The sequence below is a fragment of the Numida meleagris genome, chromosome 3, assembly GCF_002078875.1.
Source record: "Numida meleagris isolate 19003 breed g44 Domestic line chromosome 3, NumMel1.0, whole genome shotgun sequence".
Lineage (NCBI taxonomy): Eukaryota > Metazoa > Chordata > Aves > Galliformes > Numididae > Numida > Numida meleagris.
The window spans coordinates 67,880,898-67,903,442 of record NC_034411.1 but is presented as its reverse complement, the minus strand read 5'-3'; the positions used below and the strand labels follow the sequence as shown (position 1 = coordinate 67,903,442).

The 22,545-nt window shown below is 41.0% G+C and overlaps 1 protein-coding gene across 3 annotated transcripts; it reads right to left on the bottom strand.

The window, feature by feature from the left end:
* On the bottom strand, positions 1,919-22,515 carry BEND3 (BEN domain containing 3). Of its 3 annotated transcripts, none has more exons than XM_021391113.1 (4): positions 21,100-22,513; positions 12,486-12,530; positions 11,803-12,026; positions 1,919-6,787 (listed from the first exon to the last, which is right to left on the bottom strand). In XM_021391113.1, exons 2-4 carry the CDS (start codon positions 12,517-12,519, stop codon positions 4,535-4,537), a joined length of 2,511 nt encoding a protein of 836 aa, XP_021246788.1. In that variant the 5' UTR covers positions 12,520-12,530; positions 21,100-22,513; the 3' UTR covers positions 1,919-4,534. The 3 variants fall into 3 exon arrangements, with proteins under 3 accessions (XP_021246788.1, XP_021246789.1, XP_021246790.1); XM_021391114.1 differs by lacking the exon at positions 21,100-22,513 and adding an exon at positions 18,944-20,637; XM_021391115.1 differs by lacking the exon at positions 11,803-12,026 and having other exon boundaries at positions 21,100-22,515.

Below are 22,545 nucleotides of genomic sequence, written 5' to 3'. Positions count from 1 at the left end.
GAAGACGGGCAGGGAAAACGTAGCATTTTCTAGAATAGCTTTATTTAATCTCTTTTACAGCTCTTCCCTTTCCATATGAGCTGAAGGTCTTTCAGCTTGCTGTTAATGAAAGAAAAATGCTCAGAGGGGACCTCGGCTGCATCGTGTAGTGAATCAGGAAAGAGAGCAAGCAGCAACCTGCCCATGCCACAGGCTTCTCCTGGTACAATCACTAACCAGTAGAGACACCAGTCAGAAAATGACAAAAAGGGATACACTGGATGAAAATACTACAGCATAGGGGCTAACGTCCTGCTCATCAGATGAGCAGTAAGGGAAGTATTCCAGATGTGATAGGATGCTGATCTGGAGTTCGCTTCCAGTGTTCTGCTGCAGGAGACCACCTCTCGGGCAGCGCCTACGCAGAGATAACCACGAGCATTGTGCAGCCCATTAGAAATTAAAACCGTCCCTACCGGTGGGAAGTTAACATGAACGACTTCTGTAACAGGGAGGGTAGCTGTGAGGGATTCAAAAGCACTGCAAATAATAATTTGCTAATATTTGTCATGATTTCTGCTGGGACAAGAAATTAGATAGGAAGAATAATGACATCCGGATGGGGACTTCTTTCTTTTTTCAGCCTTACCAAAGACAACTCTGAGGGCACTAAAGCATCTCATTTCAGCTACTCATTTAAACAACTCCAAGCGCATCTTTTTTTCCCCAGAATGTTAATGTGGTAAAAAACAGACCTGCAATGGTGCCTACTGAATAGCCAGAACAATCATAAAAAAAACATGAAGTCAAACAGAGGAAGTGAAGAAGCTTTGGCAATGACAGCAGCAGAATTAGATTTACTCAGGAAAACCATAGGTTTGAACCTGCCACGCTGCCCTCCCACAGATTTTAAATGCAATCAACAGAACTGTGCACCGTAAATGAGAACACCTGTCAGCCAATGCCATTACCTCAGCACAGGCGAGCTCCAGACATTGCATTTTCCAGCTGTTTCACATCCCTTTAATTGCTGAAACAAAAACTAAATAAAAATAAATTACCAACAAAGCTTGCACGTTATTTTCCATGTTTCCTGGGGCTGTAGAATTAATAGCGCCCCTTCCAGCATGAAATTAGTGTGCCTTTGTAGAGTGTTGAGGAAGCAGTTCTGTTTCCCACTGCTATACATAAATATCAATTCACAAAGAGATGAATGACACTCAGAAAATGTACCTATAAGTGTATGATATGCACCTGAGGACAGGAAAAAGAACAGTTGTAAACATTTCCTAGAACATGAAACATTTGGTGGCTGTAATGTACAACAAAGTGGTTGACTTCAAGTAAGGATCCTCCTCATTTGAAACCGTTTCCTAAGCCAGCTGAATGCAGTTAATGGGCACTACACTAATGTATGCATCATCTCCCTTTTGATGTTTTGTTTTACATCTTCTACAGAGCTTCTAAGGAAAGGTTTTAATTTGTGCAGGCTAGAAAAGACAGAAAAATACAGAGCTGCGGTGTATTAATGTTCCTTTCAGAAAGCTGTCAGAGGTGAGATATTCAGTGGTTACCCAGAGGTGAGATATTTAAGCTATACATAGACAGGGACACGATACTCGCCTCAACGGGGTGTACTGACCTGACAGGCAGAAGGCAATGTCGGTCTAGAGGAAGTCAGTGCATGTATGGCTATGTACGATCCAGACATCTTAACATCTAGCAATCTTCTTGCTCTTTAGAAGAGGGCAACTTTGCTCCTTTAAACAAAAACCATCTGAAAGGCAGAAAAAATGGCTGCAACAAAGCAGGGAGTTTTCATTTATGTCTTCAGCCTGACTTGCTAAGATTATCTCGGATCTTAGAAACAGCCTCTACAGAGAAAAGAACACGAATTTGCTTGTGTCACTGTACTCAGGCAATCACCAGACAACATTCCTCTTGTATGAAAATAATATACCTTTAATTTATTTACAGGACAGACCGACTGGATGAAGTGGCTGTACTTCGGATGCACTGCAGGAGCTTTTTGTTTTGTGACCCCGTGTCACTATTCGGATGTCTCTATTTTCTTCACAAAGCATACAATCAAACAAATCATGAAAGATTGGGAACAGTGAGACAAAAGGAATGTACACAGCAATTAGACATAAGTTAAGAGAAAAAACAGCGAGGATCTTTCTGTACCCACTTTTGAAAATGCCATTTTAAAAGCTGAAAATTGCTTTTTCACTGATCAGTATGTAAGATAAACAGACTGATTTCTGACGTATCAGGAGATACTGCAAAATTACAACATCTACAGTCAAAGCCAGTACGTCTTAAATTCGCATGCTAGCTAGTGACACCTGTCAGCGGTACAAAAGTTTAATGTTATCGGCTTCTTTTGGGAGCTTCAACGTCACTTAGTGGTAAAACATGTATGATATCAAGATAAGAAAAAAATAATTATAAAGGAAAGCCACACTTTGCATTTCTTGCCATCTGGTCGGGCATTCACAACAGGCTGTTGATATTTTCTGTGATTTTATATCTCCCATACAAGTGCACGTAGAAGACTTCACAGAGGCACTCAGTAGCATACAATTACAAGAGAAGGTCTCAGTTCCTGGCACATTCAATTTGCTAAATTTATGCACTGAAATGAAAGATAAGATGCAGACGTTGTGGTATCAGTTCTTTATCTTTGGTAAAATGTTTTTATTTTAGCCATGTTAGCTCCGATATCCATGTTGTGCATGGTCTGCTATTATTTAAACCAATGGGAAACATTTAGATGGACACAAATCATATCAGTGTATCGTTTAATACATTCATGACTTCATACATTCTCTGAGAATGTTGCTAGCACATGGGGAAAATGAGCAAATGCAAATCTGTTATGATTTACTCCTGGTTTAACACACAATTCTGTTGCTAGTACTCACCATTAGGAAAAAATGTTCTGTTTTGCTTTTTAAAGGGAGGGATCAATATGACTCTAAGAACAATAAATTCTAAAAATCTGGAGTAAAAATATCAAGTATTTTGTATTTTCTTACAAATGCTAAAATAGAAAATTACACTGGAACAGACTTCAAATTCCATACTATGACCCATTTAGGAACAATTAAAAAGGACCACAGAGAACATCAACAATTGCTCCGAGGTGTTCCAGCGAAGGTCAGTACGCAACCGCTGACTCTACTGACTGAAAAATGCATATCTGACACTCTCTCATCATTTACATTGCCATTAAAAAAGAGGAAAGCTGTTTTAAAGCTGTGCTCTCCAGTGATAAATCATATAGCAGAGTCACAGTGGGATCTGGGTGGCCTATGTTACATACGAACGTATCATTGATGCAAACTTGACCGTATGAACCTAAGTTACACATACACAATTATGTCTCCAAATAGCTACTAATTACACTAAATCAATTTGGCTAAGTGAGCGAGCTCAATATCCCTACATCTGAAAAATCCAGACGGTGCCACGCTGATGCAAAGAGCAAGTTACATTACCACAGCTCATATGTGGGGAGCCTGTAGCACTTCATTGCATCCCAAAACTAATCTTTGTGGCTACCTTTTATTTATGCAATTTGATATTAACACTGGAAACCTTTGGAATCATCATTTTGACACAGTAAGGTCTAAAAGTTTTTTAAGTCCTTGTTGCTTATCTAGTTATTGTTGTTTTACAGAGAGGCAGGCAGGCAGGCAGGCAATGGCAATACATTCCACAGGTGCAGGCTTGGGTCTGTGCTGCTGGCTCTACTTGCACAAGCCATCCTCAGTCATGCCAACCGTGACACTGGGCAAAAAAAAAAAACTCACAGGGGCAGGATCAAGCTTGGGGTGCCAATGTAAAGAAACATTCACATCATATCTATGCACACATCTCAACTCTTCAATAGTTCAATTCTTAGAATTTTTAGAAACAAAACATAAGTAACAGTCAAAAATGGAAATTACACCACTCTGACCCATTCTTGGACATGGTGTTACTATTTTCAGTATCTCAGTATCAATAAGAACAAAACACATTAAAGTTGCTATTACTGTAGAAGCAAAGTCAGACGTCCCAATGAATATGGCACTTCAAAAAAGCATTAGTTTTGTAGACTTTGATGAAGTTTCAATTTCAAACTCCAAATGAACTAACATGATTGTGTATAAGGGTGAAATGAAATACTGCCCCTGAAGAGCACCACATTAAAAAAAAAAAATCTTTATTATTAAAAAGTGATAAAAAAGGAAGATGCAGAAATGGGGAGTGGCATAATACAGTTTCAATACATGTACTTGCACCAGTGAAAGCCATGCTCTTAATGAGTCCCTAAGAGCTCTGCCACCAATGACTTAGGATCTTTACTCACGTACAAACCTAGTAAGCCACTTCCCACTGCTGCAGTGCCCACATAGATGCAACGCACACATTAAAATGCAACAAACTCAGTGCCTAGTTCTCCCAGATGCTGAGCAGCCCCAGCTTGACAGGCCCCTCAGTCTAAAACAAAGCATAATCCTGACAATAATTTAGTGGTCAAAGTCTTAGGAATTCAAAGATCCCGTCACTTCTTTGCTTTCTTTGCTTTTTTCAGTATGTCACACTTTTTTCTGTTAGGACGCCGGCATCTTTCATCAATGCTCGGTATACATTCATAATGCCATACTTCTTCCATTTTCTCCACGGGGTAAACCGCTTCCACGTAATGACGGATCAGTCTCAGTCTGATGGGATCCAGCTGTTTTTTGTTACAAGCACCTGAATGGTTGTATTGCAGTCTGAGATTTTCGGGAGTAAAGAGTTCTGGGAAGAGTCTTACGAGAAGCCTGGCGGCGAAGTTTCCGACAGAAAGGCTCTGCTGCACGATCTCTCTCACCTCCTTGTCAGTCAGCAAATACGGAGAAGGCACAGGGAAGTCTGGGTTAGGAATAACGAGTTCATCGAGTGGTATCTTGCAAAAATCCTTGCTGCTCCTTTCGGGTGGCAGTGGTGGCCCTTCAAACTCCTCTCGAAACCTTTCGGGGTTTATTGCATAGCTGAGGAACTCCCTCCTCTCGGGCCCCGGCATGTGGACCTTCCGCTGCTGCTGGTACGAGCGCCGCTGCTCCGTGTCCCTTCGCCGACACCTCTCGTCAAGCTTCCCAACAAACTCCAACATCCACACTCTGTCATTCTTTGCCCTTGGGTACAGTATCTGCACATAATGCCGAATTAACTTAATCCTAGTGGGATCAAGCTGCTTCTTGCCCAAAGACCCACTACAGTTGTATTGCTTCCGTAAGTTTTCATGAGTAAACAGCTCAGGAAACAAGAGAACAAGCAGCCGAGAGGCAAAGTTGCCTATGGAAAGACTGCTTTCATATATGTTTTTAATCTGCTCTTTGTTCAATAGGTAATCGGGAACAGGGACATCAAAATCAGGAGGGGGAAAGTCAAGTTTGTCAAAGTCAATGGGCACAAGCCATATTTTTTTTGAGCGTCTACCTGGTTTTTCATATTCAAAACTGTCTTCCACTTTTATGATGGATACATCATCTGGTAAACTAGAAGAATCGTAACAGTCATCTCTCAACTGATCACATTCACTTCCATCCATATACACATTTTCAAGTTCTTCATTTATTCGCTGAACGCATTGCTGCAACCAGGCTTCCTCTTCTTGTACATCTGGAAAGTAAATTTCAGTGTACCTACGGATTATCTGAAGCCGATGAGGATCCAGCAGTTGCTTCCCAGAGTCCCCATAGCAGCTGTACCTGTCAGCTAATTTTCTGTGGTCAAAGAGTTCTGGAAACAATCTATGTAACAAAAAAACACAAAATTCCCCCGGAGAAGAAGCTTCATCTAAAAATTCATTGAGATCCTGAGCATCTAGAATGTAGTCTGAGGCAATGGCATTACTCCTGTCCAAGGACAAAGCTTCTTCTTGCTCTTTATCCTCAAGAAAATGAGAGGAATCCACCTGTTCAGTCTCATAAAAACTGGATGATTGCACATTCTGTGGATTATTTTCCAATTCCCTTTGAGCCCAAAATCTATTGAAAAAATCGTTGAGTTGAGGCAAACACTCCACCTGCCACACAGCTGTACTCTTCACAGAAGGATAACAGACTTCCACATAGCTACGGATAAACTGCAGATGGAGAGACTCCAGCTTCCTCTTGTTAGGAAAGCCACATGCACTGCAGTTCCTGTTGAACTCGTCGTCGCTGAAGAGCTCTGGGAAGAGCTGTACCAGTAACCGGCAGGCAAGGTCTCCACCTGACGTGCTTTGATCCATGAGTTGTTTGAGCTCTGCAGAAGTCAGCGTGTACTCAGGGGGAGGCTTGAAATCTGCCACACACTCCACTGGACTGACTTGCTTTTTAATTCTGCTCACCTCCAGAGACAGCAGGTCAACCTTATTGTGAAGCTGGGTCATATTGGAACTGAGAGTGTTAAGCGTGAAGAACATTTTCTGTATCAAAGAATATATATTTGGGTCAGACTCTACAGCGGCAGCTGCCGCAGCGAGGGCCACAGCAGAGTCCCTTTTGCGCTGGTCATTCAAAGTCCGAAGATGCGAGGGACTGCTGGGGCTGATTTTTTCATACAAGTCATAAGAGGCAAACTGCTCTGTTCCTGGTGCATTCTTCTTCTCTGTAATTTTGTGTGAGATGCCATAAAGGGGCTTCTTGTAAGACGAAGTGGTTATGTCGCCGAAGGGTTCTTCCTCACAGAGCCATGTTATATTAGGATTCTTGTTCTTGCTTGGCTGCTCTGCATTTACCTGAGTGGGTGAGCCAGTATCTCTGTTCTTCATGTTTGAATTGGGGCCCTTTGAATGAATAAATATTATATTAGTAAGACCGCTTTAAAAATATTAGTTATAGATGTGTGCCCCTTAAGCAGGCAGTTACATAAAAATGCAAGGTCAAACTGTCTCCAGAAGATTCAGTTATGTTACGTACATCAAATTAATAAATCCATTAGTAAAATAAATCAACAAAAATACAGCAAAGTATCATTTATGTTTTTTTAAATTATTATTATTATTTTGTCTTGGCTCATGGCTTTCTCCACAGGCTCGAAATTAAATTATAATCCTTAGCACTCTTCTCCCACTGAGTTCTTTCCCAAATTAAGTATCATTATGCTTATGTGCATGAGGATCCTGAGTCGCAGAGAACTCGGGTGGCAACAAGTCAGCAGGAGAGCCAAGAATAGAATCTAGATTTTCTGACTCTTCGTCCTGTGACCTTGCCACTGCTTCCAACACCTGCATTTAACATTCCTAGCACTCTCCTTACGTTTGCTTTTGAAAATATCATGAAGGCTGTAACCAAAACTGTCATTATTCTCTTCTTGCTGATGTCAGAAGTTTATATAGTCATTTTATTTTATTTCTTTATCTTTACAGTGGTGTACAAATCTTTAAAAAGTTCTAAGAATGAGTGAAATATTAAAAATTCTTTCATGGAAATAAAAAACTTTTTTTTAAAGTGAAAATTATTTTGATATTGCAATTTTTTAAAGGCAATTTTATTTCTGAAAGGCAGAGAAGTTTAATTTCCAATTTTCTAAAAAATTTATACAAAACCCAGCAATGAACTCCCAAGAAATTCCTGTTATTGATTATTTCTTTCTCTTCCTCGTTGTTTGAAATCTGAAGCAAGCATTTTCACCAACTAACAGGAACTACATAGGGCTTGAGGATTATTCCGATCTGGCGGTTTTTTTTGTTGGATTTTTTTTTTTTTTTTTTTTGCAAACACATGGATATTGCAAATAATCTTATAAAGTTAAGTAGATACAACAAAATCAAAATTCAACATACAGAATCCAAACGTGAGAAAACGCGCACAGATTTTAGAAAAGACTGTACTGAAACATTTTGGCACAGCTTGTTCCACAAAAGATAAATTTAATTAAAAAAAATACAAAATTTGCATTCAAATATTCTAACAAATGGAACGCAGACTTCAGGTCTGAGCTGAGAGCCATGAGCTGTTGAAATGCTAGCAAAGACCCCACCACATTCTACAGTAAGGAGCTAGAATTAAGGCTCCTTTCTGAAAATCAGAACGGTAACAGTCATGAAGTTCATCTAGTCCCTAGGTGTCCTCATACTTGGCATCTGCCTACTCCACTGACAAACTGAATCTAATTACTTTTCCATTTCTAAAGCAGTCAATGCATGCTTAAATAGAACAAGCTGTTTTCTACTCAAAGTTCAGGAACCAGCAGACCCAGCGAAACTGGAGTTGTTTCTGCTCTTGTTCACATCACGCAGCCCTACACATGAAAACTTGTGTGTACATTCAAGGCTGTGTGGATGGACAGATGATAAATGAAAGCATAACGCAAAAGCAATACAGTTCACAGAATCTGTAGCAGTGGTGGTGCTTAGGACACCTGACTTTCAGGCTCCATTCAGCAGTGTGTCTCCAGTCCCACTCGTCATACAGCCTGTTTGCTGTGGTGCAGTGGGAAGCCAGAGCTGTGGACCACCACCAGCACGTGGTGTGACGCACCCTCCCTACATTGGCGTCTCCATGCAGAGTCTGGTCTGCAGACAGACTGCCATCCAAACTGCTCCCAGCTCGTGGCCAGCTCCTGCACTGGGGCTGTGGTCGGCAGAGATGCTCTGTACTTGTCAGTGGAGGTACAGAGGCACTTCCAGCCGATAATTTAGCTTCCCAAGCAGACATCACCTGAAGGCAGGTCATGGCAATTCTCCCAGACAACAGGGTCCCACGGGTAGCTCTGCTCCACGGTGAGATCCCAGTCTGAGCTAGAAAACTCCTTTTACCATTTTAGATCAAAGGAGAAAACAAAGCTGCAATTCTGGAGAATGTATTTTTTTAATATAAAGTGAAATCTGCTACCTAAGTAGCTAGCGTTTTGGTAAACATCGCTGTTCACAGAGAGTATTCTGAATATTCCCTCACATACAGAGTATGATTCATTCAGCTCCTTCCTTACTAAATAGCCTGCCAAGGTCACCAGCGGTCTGCTAGTTCTCCTCAGAGCTCCTGCCGTTCTTTCCCTGTTCAATTACACAACAAAACTTGGCAGTGTGAGGGTACCTCCGATTAGTGCACACCTCACGCGCAGCACCAGGACAAAGCATGATTTGGATGTGTATCCAGCAGCACAGACTCACTGCCTTCAGTATCTTATTGCACCCTCAGGCCTGGATGCAGTGTGCTGGTGGAAGGCAGTGCTCGTGCAGGAGCAGGGCTGAGCCCTGCCACTAGCAGGACCAGAGGGACCCAGGAATCTGCCTTGCAGAGAAATGCACTCAGTGTTTGTCTAACAGATGACAAGTTCGGGCCTACGCCTCAGCACTCTCTCTGTCAGAAGCTTTCTCGTCATCTGTTCCTTTTGCTTTGCTTTCTTGTCTTTATATAGGTTCCAGCTGTGAACAGCACTATTCACAGCATAAACACGGGGCTTTGGGTAAATTTTCCAATTAAATTAGTATTTAATATGTCTTTAATTAATTTTCTGTAATTTTTTTTAAAAATGATCTTTGGTGCAAATTAGTGTATTTCAGATAACACTACTCCGATTTAGGATGAACAATTTTAAAGTACTGTCAATAATACAAGCAAAGAAAATTTGTGTAAGATTAAATATACTTAAGCTAGTGCTGCTTTTAATATTACATTTGCATAGGAAATTGTTGGACTATATACATTCTTTGAAGATGTTCAAAATGCAGCATTTTGCTAAACACTGACAACACAATTAGCTGTGAAAGAATCTCTCACATTCTCTCTCAGCATCCCAACCCAAGTTTTAAAAGTTGTTTAGTTACTGCCCTCCTCAGTGTTAAAGTCTGGGTAATTTATGAGCTTTATCATGCTTTATACACAAAGTCTCAATGTCCATAAGAATAAAGAACAAAACATTCCAGCATACAAATAATGAAGAATAAATATGTCTAAGCAAGAAACATATAAAACAATTCTACTGAATACTTGAGAACTTGGAAATGTCTTGCATGGGAATTCTTAAAATTTATGTTCTCCTACATGACATTTCTCTAAAATTATTTTTTAAGGAATGTAGGAAAAGATTAATTTCTGGCTTAAATCAGAATGATTTTTTTTTAAAGTGAAATGTCTTCTGATAGGAAGTCACCGAGTAATATAAACACCAGCCCAAGAGTACAATTATGTAATAGAAAAAGTACAGCTCTAATTATATCATAGATAGATGTCTATGCAAAATGCAACACAAGCACAATACTCTCAAAAATAATTTGTTCTCTGTTTAAGCAGAAATAGTTAATGAAGTCAGCAACTAAACCAAAATATTTGTACTAGAAAAGCAGTGCTCTTTAAAAATGTTGTTAGGATTGAGGACTGTTTCTGGTTGGTTATTTAACTAAACATGCTGATTCACTGGGGTCAGCTGAGAGCAAGTTTTCATCATTGTAACTGGGTCACTTTCTGACATAATAAATTCAAGGTTAATTCATTTGAAATAAATGTAAAAATGTATTAAAAGCAACCAGCAACCAGCAAAACACAAAGAAAGCACAGTTCAGAGGCCAGTAAGTAGTTCTTTTAAGATTTTGAACAAGTAAAATAATTGTAAAAAGCGAAAGAGAAAGGAAAAAAAAAAAGAAAGAAACGGTGTTATAAGATTAAAACCTACCTACCACAGGCACTCGGGAGAAAAAGCAGAGCCCTGAGAAGTCAGAGAGATGACAGGCAAGAAAAACAAATATGAAGAGCTACAGCTAGAAAGGAGAAAGGAAATGCACAAATACAACTCGGGACAACTAGCTAAGTGGCAGAACAGCAGAAAAGGATATGTGCATTAGAGTAGGTCATAAACTAAATATAACCCCAGGACTGAAGTTATTCAAAAGAGGTTGAATTTGAATCTAGGTTATTTTAAAGAAGTGCTGAGTGTGAAAAGCAGGAGGTCATTATAGTGCTCTGGAGGGTGTTAGGAAAGATGTGACTAACACTGAACACTACTCTTCTGGAAATCTCAAAGAGAACAACGAAAATATAAGATGACTTCTGGAGAAGAGCTGAGGAAATAGAATTTTAGTTCTAGGAAAGGAAGGGCCAAGGGTGGATAGCACCACCACAATTTTCCCAAGCACAGAAGATTTTTTTTTTTTTTTTTTTTTGTGGAACTGAAGGTCACCACTCTCCGCAACGAAAAGAACAAGGGCAAAGAGAAACCTGTGCAGTTTCAGCAAAGATTAATGAAAACATCTCTGGCTATCAGGGAGGAGAAACACTAGAAGGGGATAACTGAAGAGATCTGGAACCTCCTTCACTGTCTGGACAAATGTATGGATTGCCTGCCACAACTGGGATGCTGCAGAAGTTGTAAAACATGCCATTCCAGGTGTGCTGAAGGGTTCTGCATCCCTGCATTTTTAGCTTTTGAGTAATATGCAAATTTAAACATGTCAAACTGACATCAAAATCCGTGTCATGGAAGGAAGAGAATTACAGCCCTGGTGCTACTGACACTGAGGATCCAGCTGAAGGACTGTGTGACACGAGAGAGACTGTAATCAGTCATATCAAGTCACTCCAAATCCCTACCTGCTCCTACATTCTCTGAAAAACAACAAAAGTATACTTTAAATGAATGAATTAACCTATAAGTGTATGTCATCCATACAATTGCTCCCAAGTTAAAGAAATGCCTAGACAAATTTTATGTGCAAACTCAGTCAAGAGAAGTCATATTCGACTCAAACTCATTACTAATGCAAATCTCGTTAAATGACTTGCATTCTTGCTTATAACAGCACTGAATTTAGCCTATAAAATATGAACAGAAAAATCACACAGTCATGTATAGAGAAGTCACCTCTTGTGTAAAGCGTCTTTTCTTCACACTGGGTAAGACATCTTGCTGGCTCCCTGAACCATCACAACCAAGTGAGGTCTGTTTCCGTTTGTTGGAATCCTGTAGGCAAGTAACTGCGCCATCCACTGAGTGTTTCTCAGAAGATCTGGATGTTACCGAGCAGTCTAGAGCTTCATCTTCATTCTCTGTTTCTACTTTCACAATATTTTTTTTAGGAATTTTTACTGGAAAAAGAGAAGGTTTAGAAAGATAAAGCACTCTCTCCAGAAAACCACGACAGCCTTAATACAATCTTTTGTGTTTTGTTTCTTTTTATGAAAATGTGTTTTGAAGAACATCATTTTTTTTTATGACTTGCACAATAAGCGTATGCTGAGGCCACCCCAAAGTCAAGGTTTTATTATGCTAGGAACCATACAGTCATCCAGTAAATGACAGTTTCTTCCCCAAAGAAGAGTCTAAAGTATAAACAAAGTTACAGTAGGAAGATTTTTTTGGAGGGGAAGGAAGGATGCAGAGCAGAAAATATAATGAATAACAAAGACAATGGTGTATTTTAGATAGCTTTTCAGAAACCGTTAATGTAGTTCATCCTGATCCAAGCGCATTCTTTATCAGCTTACTAAGCTTCTGTCCAACAAGTATTTTTGCCTGATCAGAAATTACACAATGTATAATATTACCTTCATCGTCATCAGTGATTTCAGCTGAATTCATCTTCTATCTCACTAAGGAACAGAACAAAAAAAAGACATCAGCATCTTCTGGAAACAAGGCACACCTACATCCATTTTTGTAATTACTTTTACTCTACAGCCATTAGGCACTAACAACCCATGGATAATTTCCAATCTCTACTTTTGGAGTCAGTAGCTATTTTCAATAAATTACATGACAACCTATAGACCTGTAAACACATCATCTGTACTGTAGACAACATACAATAGCTAGGAATGTATTAAAAATGATGTGTGTTTTTTCAGGTATGAAGAAAAGTGGAAGTTATTTTACTCATATTTATAAAGTATCTTGTCAATACAGAAATGAAAGTTAACTGCACTGAGTTCTCCAGCCTGTACTAAGTTACCACATCTTAACACGGTCAAATGCTTTTATGTTGTCATTGTGGGTGACCCCGAGTTGCAGAATGAAAACTCATCACAAAACAGAACACACGCATGTTGGAGTAAGTTTTCACTTAAAAATCCTTGACTTTTTGTTATGGATTGCATAAATTGGAACAGAGCAATCTGCAGACCTGCAATAACTACTTTTCTTCCGACTGTAAAGCAATAGTCTCTAATAATGTAACAACACTGCTGTTTTTTTTTTCCTAAGGATAAACAAATAATCCATATTATCCCAGCATAATTTTAGCATTATTTCCCATATCATAGAATGGCTTGGGTAGGAACGGATCATATGAAAGACTCGGTCTCCTTAGGAACTAATTTGGCAAATCACTTGGGATAAGCATCAGTCTGCGGATGTGTTCCTGAAAGATACTCTAAATCTTCTGGAGATCTACAAAGCAAACAACCTAATAGATCTCATTGCTGTTAGGAGGCACACAGCTGCAACCTGACACTCTCGACTTGTAAACTGGAGAACGGTCACACATCTCTCATGCTCACCTACACGTAGCCTTACGTTTAACTGGTCCCAGATTATTATTACTTTACATTTTCTGCAGTCAGGTTCCTGTTTAATATGGTTGTCTTTCAACTGTTCCCGCCTATCCCTTAACTGAGGACTGAAATTTGCCGACATTACCAGGAAGACAGCTTCTCTCTATCTGGAGCAAGTGAATAAAGCAAACAGCCCATCAAAAGCGTATGTACAGCCCATGAGGGGGAATTATAAAGAAATCTAGAAAGAGACTGGAGTGGGGAGTGACAAGAGAGTCTGCTTTAGAACAAAAAATAATCTTTACCTTAACTTCAAAGCACCGAAACTTTTTTTTTAATAATCTCACAATACTGTTAAAAAAATGTGCAAAAACTTGAATATTGTGCCGCTATGAATTTTTGTCACCAACTGATGGCTGTTAATGGTAAGCAGGAGATCACATTCAGTGTAAGGTTTCGTATGATTGTACAGTAATGGGTGGCACACACATCCAAACAAAAGATGCATGGAGTTAAAATCTGCTCATCCTAGGCAACTTCATAAGCCGAAACATCTTCTGATACACTTGTCTTCAGCATACCTCTTTTATACAGCCTTGTAAAAAGCATCCTTAAGGAGATAATATGAGAATGTCTTCATCTCACCACCAGAAAAATGTATGCCTCAGTTATATGTAGAGCTACACTATAAACCCTTCAGCTACCTGCTGCTTTTTACCATAATTTCAGAGCTTGTGTTTATGAATTGATCCGCATACAAATCATGCCAGCTTAACAGTACTAAAATCACCGTGCTTACATTTCACAAACCCTGCAGAGACAGAACAGCATGAAATACACGTGGCCTGCATCACCTGCTAAACCACTTGGTAAGAACCGGTGAGGATTAACACCCAGTCTTAATAACTCAACAGCATTTGTGAATTTAGACAGCCACTACAGTTCTTAGGAAAAATCCTAAGAAGATAGCGTACTTTATATTATTGTACTCCATTAATAAGCTCTGCGGGACTTGAAGAAGAGCACATCATACTGAGCATCTGTATCTGCCCCAATGTCCCAGATACACTGACATTCAGTTTCCAGACCTTTCACTTCACTGCAATAGGCTTAGCTCAAAGGGACATGGTACAAAACCAAAACACGGATGTGCTCAAGAACTGCGACACACAATCTTTTTGTCAGGGCCAGAGGCGAGAGCAAGCAAACACACCAACAGCACTGCTGCAAAGCATTCTGTAATGGAAATCAAATTGCTGGAGCCTCCCAGCCCAATCCTGGACTGCTCTGTTAGAGCAGAGCAACAGCTGGTATGCTGGTAAACAAAGAGCCTGGACAAAAGGATATAAAGGCAGCACTGAGGGGAACGACGCAAAATATTGAGGAGAGGATATACAGAATGATTTTTCCTCATAACTGTGACTATTACTGCTATTCAATCAGGAGGACTGCGTTAGGAGAACTCCTCAAGGAAAATACTAGCAAAGTGGATGCAGAAGGTAAACAAGGATCTGAATGACCACTACTTAAAAACTGGAGAAGTAGTAAAAACCGAATCAAAGCGCACACCCTGGTTAACAGTTAACTTTCTAAACATCAAGCAGGCCAAGCGATCCTCAGCTCAGGTCAAATAATGTTAAGGTAGAACATTTTGTCCCACGTGTTTGAAACATAGTGCTGTAACGTAGTTTTAAATTACCTTTTGATCTGAAAACTGCCAGAATACAATTAAAAGCAGATAGTAAAAACAACGTAAGACTCAATGACTAGACTTATATTTGAGCTCTCGGATGTCAAACAAAGCACGAGCTCCAAACTGCTCCTTCTTGGGAGCCCTAGTAATCACACTCTCCTTATCTGGTTTCCTCTGTTATGATATTTTTAAGAACACGGGCATTACGAGAAAATTAACCACAGACAGCAGCTTCTATTGAGAGTGAGGAGTCATCTGCCCCTGTAATTTCCTGCCACACAGCCCCACCTGCTTCCCGTCAGGCATGGCTGCTCACCTCACCCTCCACTGAGCCGCTTCAGCTTGATAAACTAACATAAAACAATTCACCTCTTTTTTTGATGGGTTGCTTTTCTTCTAATTCAGAGGGGCAATGGGAAAAGCAAGCAACTAGGCCTGGCTCCAAGCGTCAGGTCTGGAATGGGAAGGAGGAACTGAAATCTCTCTCTGATACCAACACGCCACTGGCACCGTTCAACCACTCCACAAAACTCTTCCACACCACCACCTCACTTCAAATGTGGGTTGCAGCTGACCTGTGAGCAAGGGGTGTGAGGACAGCAAGCAACGCAGCACTGCTGCTATAGGCCCTATGGGTCAGTGTCTGCGCACAGGTACGTGTGCTTGCCCAGGCACGGCTAGCATCAGTCTGGCTGGGTGGTTCACGCTCTCCACAACGCTGTTTGCAGAGAGTGTACGTGAATAACAACTATTTCTTCAGTAGAAGAGGCAGCATTCTGGTCCAGACTGTGCACATAAAAAGGCCGGAGGAAAAAAGACTTATAGGAACATGGGATTCAACAGTGCAAAAAGTTAACGTGAAAGAAAATCTTCCACTAAAGCAAAAACTGGACTGTTTCTTGTCATGCTGAATGTATAAACATGCATTATTATTACTTCATACATCTTTTCTCTAAACAGAGATAAAACACCATGACTGCAGTGTGGGGCTGGGGGATCTGGTCCAAATAGCAGGAGCAACTATATTAATAGTTAGATCTTGATCCTAATGAAGTCACTTGGAACCGGCTAAGCACCAGCGCGCCTACATTTTCATTGGAACTTCTTGTTACCAATTAGGAACCTTAAAGTTCAAGTTTTGAAGCTTTGCCTGTAAATATTTAAATTTGTGAGCCAAGTTATGTTAGAAGCCTTTTCTCTAGGTTCCCTGGTTTCTATCCTGTGCATAAAGTTTATTTCAAAAAAAAAAATGCACGAACGGTTTCGAAACACCTAGTGCAACTGGCTAAGTAATAGAATATGTAAACTTAAACGTTTTTCCTTCTATGCTTATGGTCAAACACTCAGAATAACTTCTGTAACCTTGATGATGGATCTTGCACCTCTGAACATTAAGAATGAATTGAATAGTTAGTACTCTCTCTTTTTGTCCCAAACATCCTCTGACACTGCATAATGGCAGTCTGCTTCTACTAGTCATTAGCTAAGCTCCGTAACACAGGATGAACAGGAAGATGAGCAGCACTTGGACAAACTCAGCACTCAAGGAGAAAGAGGTAAATGAACCCTAACCTCAGAACATGAACAATAGATCATTTGATTTTACTGCCTACATTTTATCTATCAGAAACTGTCTTCCTAAGAACAGAATGCAGTTTATAACTTCTAGGTAATAAATGCCTTAACACCTTCCTGACTTACCAGTGTATGCTCACCTTCCTATCTAAACTGTTTTGATAGCTATTATATAGCTGGTATTGCAGAGATACCTGTACCAAGCACAACTATGTGTCATGAACCTGTAGGATTTCAGCCCTCACCTTCGAATACATAAGTGCTCCTTAAGCTCAGTCTTCTAGACTTTTGAAACAGTTAAAAAAGATGAACCATAAAGAAGTTTTCTTAAGGTGATGACAGCTTTGCTTTTCTAAGAAAAGTGAATAAGAATACCTCGATTTGCAATCAGATATAGACAATACTATTCATTTTATCCTAATACATGATGAGCTTATTTGCAGAGAACTGATTGTGCCTTCTTCTTGCAAGTTAAAGCTACTTCAATCAAATAAACATATATTACCCTCAAACTCTAGACATTAATCTAAGCATTTTATATGCAATCTCAAGACTTGCAGCAAGATCCAGAAATTCCGCTCAGCTACCAGCAAAACTTCAAGGTGGTTACAGCTTCCAGACATCAAGCTTCTGGTGGATCATATACACAAAACCTTAAGAGTCCTGCTGAGATTGCTGCATGAGGAATTACTCTGCTCAGATTCAACACAAAGAGTTTGGTACTTCAGCACTCTCATGGAGGACAGCCATAAATGAGCACAGGGCGTTTCACTTAGCACAATGGTTTAAGAGGTATTTGGGAGATTTTTTATTTTCCTGTTATTGATTTCACACTGGAGACAAGACTCAGGTCCCCAAATCCCAGACGAGTGGCTTCATCACCAGGTGATGGACATGCTGGAGTGCAGGCAGGAAGGTGAGCCCTAAGCTTGGGCATGACGGGATAAGCAAAGAAGAGGGAGTCCCAGGGTTCCAGCATGCCTTCGCTGCCACTATCGGCCAGATCCCCCTCCCACAGACCCTGCCCTACCTTCTCATCAGATTAGCCAAGGGAAAGGGACAGCTCAATAAAGGGAAAGGACTTTTATCTACTTCCATTCACGTCACTTAGGCACGTGACTCCATTTCAAAGACCTACCAGGTCACAATATTTAATTGTGTCATACCATTTGATAACATTCAACTGATAGTATAGAATTACAGAATCATAGGGGTTGGAAGAGACCACTGGAGATCATCTAGGCCAACCCCTTGCTAAAGCAGGTTCCCTACAGTAGGTTGCAGAGAAAAGAGTCCAGGGAATTTTTTAATATCTCCAAAGAAGATCTCTCTGCACAGCCTGTTCCAGTGCTCAAAGTAATTTTTTTCCTCATGTTCATACGGAACTTCCTCTGTTCCAGTTTGTGCCCACTGCCCCTGGGCATGGGCAACTGTCCTGTCACTCGGCAATACCAAAAGGAGCCTGGCCCCACCCACTTGACACCCTTCCTTTAGATATTTATAAGCATTGATAAGATCCCCTCTCACTCTTCTCCAGGCTGAACAGTCCCATGTCTCTCAGCCTTTCCTCACAAGCAAGATGCTCCAGGCCCCTCATCATCTTTGTGGCCATTTGCCGGACTCTCTCTAGAAGTTCTCTGTCTTTCTTGGGCTCCTGGACCCAGCACTCCAGATGTGGCCTCACCAGGGCAGAGTAGAGGGGGAGGATCACCTCCCTCAACCTGCTGGCCACACTCTTTTTAATGTATCCCAGGAACCCCCTGTCCTTCTTGGCACACTGCTGGCTCATGACCAACCTGTTGTCCACCAGGGCACCCAGGTCCTTCTCCACAGAGTTGCTTTCCAGCAGGTCAGCCCCTAACGTGTACTGATGCATGTGGTTATTCTTCTCCATGGGTAGGACTCTACACTTGCCCTTGTCGAACTTCATCAGTTTCCTTTCTGCCCAACTCTCCAGCCTGTCCAAGTCTCACTGAATGGCAGCACAGCCTTCTGGTGTGTTAACCACTACTCCCAACTTTCTATTATCAGCAAACTTGCTGAGAGTGGACGCCATCCCTTCATCCAGGTCACTGATGAAGACATCAAACAAGACCCGACCCAGTACCGGCCTCTGGGGAACACCACTAGCTACATGCCTATAAACACTTTGTGCTGCTGATGACAACCCTCTGAGCTCTGCCAGTCAGCCAGTTCTCAATTCAGCTCACCATCCACTCATTTATCCCACACTTCCTGAGCTTACCTATGGGGATGTTATGGAAGACAGTATCAAAAGCCTTCCTGAAGCCAAGGTACACAACATTCACCGCTCTCTCCACATCTACTCAGCCACTGATGACATCACAGAAGGCTACCTGATTGGTCAAGCATCATCGCCCCTTGGGGAACCCATGCTGACTATTCCTGATAACCTGCTTCTCTTCCACTTGCTTGGAGATGACATCCAGAATAAACTGTTCCATCACCTTCCCAGGGATGGAGGAGAGGCTGATGGGCCAATACCTATTGCTAACAGAGAAGCTCAAAGCCACAAGGTTCAGAAAACGGAATAGTGCCTTAAAAAAATAAACTTTTGGAATGTTTATGCTTCTCTGTCCATTTACAGGTAGCTGATGCTCTGAAGCTGCTTCTGCAAATAGAGCTAAAAATGTCATCCACGTGTCAAAATTGTGCCTACTTGAAATATGGACAAAAGCCTTAAGGATTAAGAGCACACGGGTACAAAAGATTTTATGAACATAATGTAACATAAGTCTAATTGAAATCGTTCCACGATGGGCATTCTCCTCCTCCTATTTATACCTAACAATTACTAATTTGCTGGCCTCAGAGTATGTTTTTTCTAACTGTCTTATGATTACAACCATTATAAAAACACAATACAAAGAGAAAAGTTCTTGCTGGTAATAGAGCAAGTCAATTCTCTGCCCTTGCAATTACTCTGACAGAAAGTCAGATTGATCATTTTTATGTTCTGACTTAAAAAATTAAAAAATGCCACTGTTCTATCATTTGCAATTAAAAAATAACTTGTTACTCATTAAGCATCCATGCCTAGTGGAAGTCCTTACAACTGGGAAAAAAAAATAGAGTAAAAACCACAAAGGACAGTACAAAAGTGCACAGATACTCCACGTAATTCTGATTTTATAACACGGGAGAATTATGATTACAAACTATATTAAGATAATTATTCATTTTAATAATTACTGTTACCAGTTTTCTAGAAGTTTGCTGTTCACTAATTCAATTATTTGCAAAACATGGTACTGTTCAGTTCATTACTGCACGGCCAGTGAGTAGATGCTGCTTCTCAAATGCACGTGATCGTACTAAATATTTTAATATCTCCATGTGGGTTGGAGGTATGTCTCCAAGTCTTCATTACTGAAGACTTACATTACCAACAGCATAACACCATTCTATTTAGACATTGTGTATTATGAGATGTTTATTCCTTCTAACGCCTCATGGTGGTACACTGCCCCACACATAAAAGTCACAGCTTTAATGAGAACTACTCTACTTGAGTTTTGTTTACATCTGAAGAGGTGAATTGTTATTTACATTTTGGTCAAAAGATAGGACACATAGTGTTTGCTAGTAACACTAGGAATGTGTTTAAAAGCGTAAGTGGAAGAAGTTGTGCAACTTCCTTGCTTTCAGCATGCAGTGAAAGATATAACACTTAGGTAACCTAGCTAAAGAGCTGATATTGTAAGGAGGTAACATTGACTACATTTTACAAGATGAGTACACAGAACTACTGTTATTTAAAAGAGAAAACGTAGCTGGCCTCACTGCAACAGGACTTGATCAAGTCAATGCTACATAACGACAGTGTGGTTTACCCAAAGCCAACCAACGATAGTTTAATGAATTAGTTAAGAGACTTATCAGATAATAAAGGGTTTGAGGTCCTGTTCCCTGTTTCTGCATCTATTCTGTATTTCACGTAAAGCATGTGTTGGATAACAAAATCCAAAAACTCACAATTAAAAAAAAAAAAAAGACAAGGACAGAATGCAGAGAGTCCAAAGGAGTGCCACAAAGGTATTAAAGGGGCTGTTGCAGGAGGAAAGGCTGAAGGAGTTTTAGGCCCTTTCACACTGGAGAAGGAAGGCTCAGGGGGGCATCCCAGTACCCCAGTACTTAACAGGTGGTTAACTTAACGTCCTCCACAAAGAGGATGGAGGATCTCTCTTCACAAGAAGCCATGTGAAGAGGATGAGGGGCAATGGGTATGAGCTGTACCAGGAGAGATTTCACCTTGATATAATTAAGAAATGTTTTACAGTGAGAACAACCAATCTCTGGAACAAGCTCCCAAGGGCTGTGCTAGAGTCTCCATCACTGGGGCTTTTCAAGACAGGTAGACAGAGCGCTGGATAATCTCACCTAGGCTCCCTTTCCAAGGAAGGCTGGGCCTGATGAACTTCTGAGGTCCCTTCCAATCGGGGCTGTTCTGTTACACCAGTCGACTGATCCTTCCCCGGAGGAGCCCACGAGCTAGGAAGCAGCTAGGCAGATGCAGCTGCATCCAGCGCAGGGTGGTTCTAACTACCTGAAGACACTGAACACTCTGTTCTTTGTGATGTTTCAGAAGGATGAGGTCAGACTAACTCTTTGAAATGACAAGGGCTTCAGGCACACCTCAGCTCAGGTGGCCCGGGGGCTGCCTCCCCCTCGGGCACGCTGCTCACCAAGCGGCTCCTGGGCAGCTCTTCTGTTGGAGCAACCCCACAGAACTCTGGGTTTGGCCACGTCATTCAGGTCTTTCACTTCCTGCCTGCAGTACTGGGTTCAATGCTTTCAACGCTACAATTATTCTTGGCGTTCTCAAACAACAACAACAAAAACTACAACGCAAGTATTTTATTCTGAACTTTTTGGCATTTTCATTAATATTTTAATTTCCTCTTTAAGTATTTTCCTGTTGTTGTCGAAAACCTCATCACCATGCTCATTTGCATGATGTGGAGAATAAGCAAATAGCTACAGCTCACTGTTGGTACGCCGCTACCTCAAACATCCTCATTAAACATGTTAAAACTTACACCTAAAACCACCATGACAGACAGAAAGTAGAAAGAAGGAAGGATAAAGGACTCTGTATTTCTTGCTCTAAGCTGTATTTTGCATATGTTCAGTCAGGTTTCCTCACAAATTACTACTTTTTTTCTGAAGAGAATTTTCAGAAAGCACGGGAAGTCGCTTGAGAAGCTAGCAGGCTGAAGAAACAATCTGATGCCCAAAGCCACTTTCACCGAAAATGTTTATTATTTCATAGAACCAAAGGACTGCAGGGGTGGGAAGGGCCCTCTGGGGATCACCTAGCCCAACTCCCTGCCACAGCAGGATCCCTACAGGCTCCTATGAAATAGAATTCTTACATCTGTTGTCCAAACAACGAGTAAAACGCAAACAGAGAATATGAAAGTGCACTAAAAGCAGCTGCTTTCTACTCCACCAATTTTGTGAGAGCAGGGTGCTGCCGGTGACCCCAAGATGGAGGTTCTGAATACAATCTATTATTGATGCCCAGTACTTACAAAACAATATTCCAACAATACGGCCGTGTTGCAACTATAACTGCTCGTATAACAAGTTTTAAAAACCACATAAAAGATATTTTTTTAAGAGAAACTTTAGCCTGACGGGCAATACAACCCCTGCACTGAGGGCAGTTTGGAAACCTCCTTCTTGCCCAGTGCGGGAGGACGGGATGCTCAAGGCTCCGCCGGCGCCAACCTGCAGCAGGGCACCGTGCCAGCAGGCCCCGCAGGGCGCGTCCGATCCGACCCCCACCGAGGGCACGGGGACGAGCCCTCCTCCCCCGCGGCC

What these genes read in the sequence shown, in the direction of transcription:
- BEND3 (XM_021391113.1), bottom strand. Translation starts at nt 12,519, where the DNA reads ATGAATTCAGCTGAAATCACTGATGACGATGAAG. An exon ending in AATCACTGATGACGATGAAG is followed by an intron (nt 12,027 to 12,485) that starts GTAATATTATAC and finishes CTCTTTTTCCAG; the next exon opens with TAAAAATTCCTAAAAAAAAT. An exon ending in AAAGACGCTTTACACAAGAG is followed by an intron (nt 6,788 to 11,802) that starts GTGACTTCTCTA and finishes ATTCATTCAAAG; the next exon opens with GGCCCCAATTCAAACATGAA.